At 35.8% G+C, this 8327-nt stretch overlaps 1 protein-coding gene across 1 annotated transcript in view; it reads right to left on the bottom strand.

Moving 5' to 3' along the window:
- The window catches only part of fstl4 (follistatin-like 4), a 265314-nt gene that overhangs the window by 32911 nt on the left and 224076 nt on the right, over positions 1–8327 (bottom strand). The window contains exons 10-13 of the mRNA XM_014018422.1: positions 7665–7799; positions 6671–6697; positions 5463–5581; positions 4219–4368 (exon numbers count right to left, since the gene is read on the bottom strand). Coding sequence (XP_013873876.1) covers positions 4219–4368; positions 5463–5581; positions 6671–6697; positions 7665–7799 — 431 coding nt within the window. The remainder of the gene's footprint in view (positions 1–4218; positions 4369–5462; positions 5582–6670; positions 6698–7664; positions 7800–8327) is intronic.

Genomic DNA, 8327 nt, shown 5'->3' with positions numbered 1-8327 from the left:
CCCCCCGGCGCCCCTGACTTGCTGCTGTTTCGTAACCTTTCATCTTGACATGTAAATAGCAAAGGAAGAAAAGACACTGGCATGATTCTCAACATCAGTATTTTATTTTTACTATACAGTATGTGTTTATTGTCTGCAAATATGAAGGCTTGTCTACCAGTTTTGCATCTTTGGCTGTTCTTACTTGGAGTCCAGGCTCTGTTTTAGAACTCAATATGTATTTTGGGTGAGCAGAAAGATTGAAAACACATTTATTCTTTGCACCCATTTTATTCTTTTCATGGTTGTGTGGGTCTAACTTAGCCCAGCTTTCACAGAGTATTTAGAGAACACAAACTACATGTGAAGGTGATCTGGGCCATGCTAACATGTCTTTCCTTATGTGTACCAAAGAGCTGCATGCTACAATACTCTAATTTCAAGCTTCTTTTTTTTAATCTATGTGCATTCATAACATAAAGCCAGAATACAGCCATTTGTACAAATTTAAAATGGGAAAAATGCCTGCATTGTAATATTAACTGAACAGTTAGTATCTTATGCACTGACTTGCAAATGTCAAACTAAATTTTATACAATAGATTTGGAGGCAATAACTAGACTTTATACCATATAAAAATAAAAACCAGCAACATTAAATCACACTTGACATAGTGGGGGTAACCTGAGGTGAACAAACTCAGGTAAAGAACTTTAGCTGCAGACACAATAAAAATACCAAGCATAGAGATGTCAGAATAATGAATGCCGAGTTTGTGTCAGATGAGCTTCAGCTGAGAATATTCAGTGCCAAAACAGAACTAAAAATGCAAATGCATGGCACTGGGGATCCCTTTTATTCTTTAAGAAACCATCATATCTTTAAACTGCTTAAAAATGTCGACTTGGGCTCAAAAGAAAACAAATAAATAAATCCTAAATAAAAACTTCATTTTATAACACTTTTCTGGAGCCTCAAGAGGAATCACTATAGACAGTTAAACAGACATTTTTGCCATCTGGAGCTCTCTATTTGTTTGTTTCACCATTGTTTTTCGATTACAGTTTTCATAACACATGTCTGAAACCACAGATTCAAGGTTGGATCTCTCTGCTGGGAAAAATAACAATAGTTCTACTGTTTAAAAATGGAACAAAATCTAAAAAAAATCTGAATAAATTGCATTGGAAAATTATTGAAAATTTTAATGTCTGTTTTTTTCTGGAAAACTTATGGAGCGCTTTAATCAAGTCCTCCGGACCTCAAAGCGCTTTACACTTACAGACATTCAACCATTCACACTCACATTCACACACTCACACTTTCTGGATTTAAAAGGTTTGCTTAAGTCTTTCTATAAAGCAAAACTTACGGTAATTAAAAGACGTGGGTTATATAGGTCCCAGTGTGTTTTTAGTACAAATTGTTTGCATTAAATTTGGAGCTTGTTCACATGCATGCCCATTTTCTGCAGTATTTGTAATTACTGTTACAAATTAATGCTCTTTTATTCATGCATGCTCCCTGTCAGTGGATCTGCCATATTCTCTGCTTTTAAAAGCCACTTTTGAAAATAAGTTACCAAAGTTCTTTGTTGGAGAAGGGGGTCTTTGAGATAACAGAGAGGGAGAAGAAAAGCAGAAAAGAAATGGAAGATGCATTAACCTCCTGCACTCTGAGGCCAGTGAGGCGGGGGCAGGAGCCCAGTGAAAGGGCAATAAAGGATGAGAAAGTAGTTTTACAGTGTTTGATGGAGTAAAACAGGGAAGAGAGCAGCTGGTGGGTCAGAGAATGTCAAAGGTAATAATGCCACATTTTTTGTACATATGTGTCAGAAAACTTTGCTTTTCAATCCATTTTGTTATAAACTATTCTTCAAAGTTTATTATTGATTATTGATTTAAAAAAGTGTTTTTTCTTCATTTTCAGATTAGTCAAATTTTATTCTCAACAAATGGGGAAAAATAATCTAGATTAATGGATACATTGGAGTATTAGGGCCACACTACAAAATATTTATTTTTAAATTATGATAATAACGTCATATTACATGAAAAAAGTTGTATGAGAATCAGTTTGTAAGAGATTAAACATAAAAAAGCAGTCTCACCACTCCATTAAAATGAGGAATGTTGAGCATTTGTGAAGTTGTTAAAATGAATACTTAATCTTTTAGTGCATCAAATTATCAGTAGCAGGACATTGAAATGATTGTGCAAATATGATAAATTGAAGCTGTATTGCAGTTAATGGCTGCACTGAAAGATTTAGTTGTCACATAATTTGGATGGAAGCATATTTCACCAACAGTGACCCAAAAGTCATTGCAGAATACTCCATAAACACAGACGCATATGGCTGTCCACAGATGCAGGAAATAAAGAACAGAAAATGGATATGCCATGTAAGACTGAAATGTTTTTGTGTTAACTGTGATTAGTATTAAATATTTAATCTTAGGCACATTAGTAAAAGGTCAGAAGACAGTCCTCCCACACAAGAGACCCTAAAATAATCAATTTAAATAAAGGCTGTAAAAATTGGATCAGAAATTTGATTAAAACTAAATGTCACAGAAAATAGTTCCTCAAATGTAGAAGAACTACAAAATATTGAGAAAAAATAAAATAAAATAATGTGTCGCTGTGAAAATGTACTGCATGTAAATGACCAAAACAAAAAGCTTTATTAATTCAAGAGAGATGGCTGGCCACATGACAAACAAAATTTACTCCAATAACTAAAACAGAAGCAGGAGCTGCAGAATGTCAGCACATTGCATCTGCATAGATTCTGCTTGTTCTGTGTCTATCTCAGTCAGAGTCAACCTTCTGGAAGGACGAGTGGAGGGTCTTTTACATGCCTATGCCCAGAGGCCTCTTGTTTCATAATCCCTCCATGCATTAAGTCCTATTTTCCTGCCTGGATAACAAGGTCATTTAACGGGTTTATAATGACATTTCTGCTCTGCGACCTGCACAGTGGACTGTCTCTCTTTTTCATTCTTTCTATGTGCCATTCTTTCTGCTCAGACCTTTAGCTCATATCCTCTCTCCTCTCCCACCTTCTCCTTGACTTAGGCCAATTTCCTTTCATCCTGCACCTTAGTATAAATGATGCTGACCCTGGGAAAGACCCTGAGGGATTCAGTCTCTAAACAGCCGTTACAGGTAAGATAAATGGCAAGGCAACCAGCACCCACCTGGGCACCATATTTTTTCTAACACTTCAGGTACTTTTGATTTATTTTTCCCTTGCAGATGTCCTCTTAGACAAGATGTATATATTTGATGTCAATGTTTTGGACTTTTTGTTCTAACTTTGAATAAGAATAAACTTGACACTGGGTCACACTGCATTGGATTATATATTATTTAAAAAATTTTCTTAATAGACAAATTTATCACATTAAGTTGAACCAAGCCCTTTACTTTTAAATCTGCCCAACTTTCCATTCCTCCACTTCACATGTCCAATACAATAGTAATTTCAGTGAGCAAAAATGTATATTTTCTAATAATAATCAAAACAAACTTCTTATGCCAGTGATTTTTAAATGTCTTAATAAAAAAGACTCCATGTTCATCATCTGCAAATAACTTGATCTAAATGCAAAAACATTAACGGTTTACATTTCAAGACAATTTCATATAGAGTTAAAACTTACAATACACACAGAGGGAAATTGTTGTGGCATTTATTTGCGAGATAGTTTGGAAAAAACAGAGCTGCACAGTATTTGCTCAGGATGCTTGATGTTCCTGAATACAGTATGTTAGATCTGACAGTCCTTTCATTCCCAGGCTGAGAAAAAGACTGATTTAAAATTATTGCTAGTTACTTTCTCTAGCTTTTATGAAGCTTTCTTTCAGTGAAAAGCAAGAGAAGAATTTTTTATCTTTTCATCTTTAGGTTTGACTATTTTCAACTAAACATTAAACAACTAAACAACTAAACAAGTACAGTTCAATCACCTTCTGCATGCCAGTAATTCAGATGATTCCACTGTCTGAAATCCCTTCATGATTGGACACATGGAAAAAGGAGTGGTAAATGTATATAAGTATTTGTTGCAAGTCAAATGATAAATATTCTACTAATAAAATGGGGTTTTCTAATATTTCACAGCTCCAAAATGCAAAATTAAAAACTCAAACACTGCAAATGTAGCCACTAACTTCTAGTTTTTGACTCTTGGTGTGTTTTTACAGATGCACCTCTCAACCTTCTCCACCCACCTGAACAACCTTTTGGGCTTGAATATCGATGACTAGCAGTCGGCTCTGTAGCGGCTGGGTCACGTAGATGTACTTATCTCTGACGTTGACTGCTGAAGACCACACGCAGTGCTGAGGGGAAACACCCTCACCTTTAGGGCACATCTCCTCCTGAGAAAATCACAAGACAGAGGAGACAGAGGATGAAAGAAAAATGACTTTAACAATAAAGAGAAAAAGTTTGGAAAAAATTAGAAGAGTTGATTATTCTGTTTGTTAACCTACTTCCCTCATTTATAAACAGATTTAAAATTCTGCCACTAGTTTTTCCAGATATAACACCACTGCAGCACCTGCAGTGTACTTCCTTTGCTGACAAGGCACTTAGCCACACACCTGCACTTTGTACACACACCTTTATTTTTCTTCTGGCACTGTCAGTCATATAAAACAATCCCAAGTCCCTAGTTCTAACCTCAACAACAAATGGAAAACCCTAATCTAATTTTAACATTAACCCCATAACAAACTTTTGACCTTCAAGTTCCCCTTTAAACTTGTGGGTTTGAGTTTTGTATTGCTCAAAAAGCCTCCGGACTCCATAACTATAGTGAACTTCACAAACACAGAAAAACAAGACCACACACATAGATTGGTGAGGCAGAGAGGAGGTGGACACACTTGGAGCACAAAGTGGAGAAACTGCTGTTTATAGCAGGAACTGACTAACACATGGCTTATTGAGTTTATATTGATCTCTAATACAATTACACCCCCCTTTAAAAACCCCAAATCCCCTAGGAACAAGAAACTTTTAGCATCTAAAGCTCCTTACTCTGGGAGATGGATGTTATCCACTGGATTAAAACCCCCAAGGCCTTTGGTATAGACTCTCTGTACTATATTGTAGCGAGCTGTTGACTAATGGACACAAGTAATCCCATTACATTTAGTGAGGCGAGGAGTCACATTGTGACATCAGGAGGGAGGTGGGGACTCTGCTCTACTGTATGAAGATGAACAGATATTTGGTGAGGAATGTGAAGGCTGGTACACCTGTGTTCAGGTCAGCTTTAGTGGAAACAGTTTCCAAATTGGTAAATATTTTGTCTCTGTAAAGAACAATAGGCTATGTTGTAGTGTTCTGATGCAATACTCTTGCAAAATATGATTAAAAAAGGTTCTAAATCACTACCATCCTGAAATTTTATTTTGTTTCCTCTTTGTATGTAATGTATTTCTTCATTAAACATGCCTGTACTCACATAGGTTGCAACAATCCTCTCTGTCCTCTTCATATGTCTGCGTATTTCACATTCGCTGGGCTGAAGAACAGTGATGCCCTCATCAGAAAAGATGTAGAACATGTTCCCCACACTCAACCCTTGAAGACAAGAAAAACGTCAAGAATGCTGCCACAGAAAGAACAAAAACAAATTGAAAACAGGACTAAATGCCACTCTCGTCTTATCTGACATTTGTGATGGACATTTCAATTTCAGTCCCTGCTGGAAGGGGCACACAGAGGCTCCTGTTAGCAAGCTCTCATGTTAGCAAGGATGGGCAGTGTGCAGCTGCCAGAAGCTTTGACAATGCCAACAAAGGGCCTGTCAACATCATGTCCAGAACCTACTGTAACAAGTGGAATCAAACTGTTGGTACTTCTCTGTTGGTACTTCCTCTCTGTCTGTTGTAAATAACTGCAGTGACTGTGGATGTGATTGATCTGTCAGGGTCTTAAGGGTTTTCTCTTGCAATAGACCATCATCAGAGAGCATCTCAATGAGTGTTGCTCAACAGCCTGAAACTTTGAAGTAAAAATGAAAAAAAAAAATTCTGAGCATGCACACAACACTAAAACATTTATATGTGCAGATTTAACAAGTAATGTCCTCTTTTGTTTATTTGTTGAGCTGTAGCCTTTAAACAGAAGTAAATACTTCAATTGCTTTCACTGGTTTCTCTGTTGCTTTGACTCATTTAACGCCGTCTTAAACCTACAATAGTGGTAATTTATCAAAAGAGATTACCTTTCTATTCCCTTCTAAATTGCAGTGAATTTCCAGAGGTGATGGTACTTCAGTAAAATTGTTCTGGCTAGAAAAACATTTACAACATATAAAAGGATGATTTGTTTTCCACTAAAAAATACTAAGTTCTTTTTCTTGTAGCTACTACATCGAGTCTGCAATATTTGCACTGACTTCAAACCAAAATATTACACTCCTATGTTTGACTGTTTTCACACTTGGTTATTCCAGTAAAAGTTAACAAAATTCAAACAAATTCATGAATCATTTTGACAACACAAAGAGGACTCCAAAGTTCTGCAGAAAACAGTTCTTGTTCTTTTACACAACAAACATCTTGAAAAAGTAAATATTCAGGTGATACACACAAAGTTAAAAAACATGCTRCCACAACTTCAAATTTGCTAAATTTCAAATGCATTTTAACAATCAAAATGTATTACCTTCTTCTCTCCAAAGGATGTTTGCAACTGCAGAGTCAGACAGTGAGCAGTAGAGAAGAAAAGGTGGAGGAAAAACATTAATTACTTTAGGTTAACACAAACTGAATGCTAGAATTTTCCACACCATTTCTGGCAAGTCCATTTCTTTTTCTAAATTATAATATCTGGAGGGGAAAAAGAGGCACTGAGCTTTTAGCATGATACATATACAGTATATGTAGGTGATGTTCATTATCTCCTCAAAATGATGTAATCTTCTGAAAAAACATATATCAAAGGAAAAGTCAAATGTGTTATGCTGTTGATTAAAAAGGTTGCTTTTTAATGAGATCACTACAGACAAGTGGAACATTTATTCAAGCCACTCAACAAAACACATCATTTATTTTTCTTCTGTTTTTAGAATTTTTTTTAAATGTCCTAAAAGTTAAAACCCTTACTAGGTTTCAGAAAATGATTCTGATTTGAATATTTTTTGCTTTAGTCAGTTCAGATCCAAGTTTGAAGGTTTTCCAAAATACTGTAAACATGAAACAAAACTATTTAAAGCTCATTTTTTGCAGATTTTGTTTTTTTGCTACCTTTAACCCAATGAATATTTTTGAATCATTTGTGTAAGTGGAAATATTGGTGAATTAGTTATTACTGTAGTTACATCATTATGTTTAACTCTTGGGTTTATGTTTTTGTGTGCACTCAAAACTTATTTATAAACTGACAACCTATGGCAACTTGAATGTTGGGTTTACATTTAGAAAATGTGAATATCTACATCCATATTATCCTATACTCCATGAACGTTTGATTAAAACTAAACTTTTTTGTGTGGCTCTTATTTATTTATTATTATTTATTTTTTCAGAATGTCTACCAGCAAACAATGCCCTTTTTGGCTAGTAGCCGAAAGTAACCATATGTGCTAAGTTAATGTGGTGTTAATGTTATTTTGTGTTGCAAAAAAAAAACAAACAACATTTTACAGTACAAGACTCACGGGTCTTCTTGGCTGAATCCTCTACAAAAAGAGAGGAGATGTCTTCGTCCACTCCAACCTCATTCTTGGCGATGCAGGTGTAGGCCCCAGTGTCCTCGTAGCGGACACTAGCTATAAACAGCTCACTACCATTAGCTGCAAAAGGACAAACAGGGAGAAGACACATGAATGACGTGTTCTGCTTAATTATTGATTTGATATGATTTGATTTGATGATGGCTTTATTGTCGTTGTACAGAGCACAATGAAATTACATTTAAGAACACCCATTCAAGAAGACACATATGACAAAAACATGGGGGAACAGGTGATCAGGTCATGCAGCAAGTGCTGAAAGAACTGAAACAATGGCAATCCTTCATATTGGTCAGGCAGCCAGGAAATGGCCTGAATAGCCACCAGTGTTGTTTTGTAGAACACCAGGAGACCACCAAGCTAATCTGTAGAATCCAGTGATCAGAATCCAAATATATATACAGTGGTTTGCAAAAGTATTCATACCCCTTGAACTTTTCCATATTTTGTCACATTACAACCACAAACATAAATATATTTCACTGGAATTTAATGTGAAAGACCAACACAAAGTGGTATACAATTGTGAAGTGGAGGCATGGGCTGAATACCGGTTTCACGGTATAAAAAATTCACGGTGTCAAAACC

This window comes from Austrofundulus limnaeus, unplaced genomic scaffold, assembly GCF_001266775.1.
Source record: "Austrofundulus limnaeus strain Quisiro unplaced genomic scaffold, Austrofundulus_limnaeus-1.0 Scaffold192, whole genome shotgun sequence".
NCBI classification, from domain to species: Eukaryota; Metazoa; Chordata; class Actinopteri; order Cyprinodontiformes; family Rivulidae; genus Austrofundulus; species Austrofundulus limnaeus.
The sequence above is the reverse complement of the archived record's forward strand: the minus strand, read 5'-3'. Positions and strand labels throughout refer to the sequence as shown.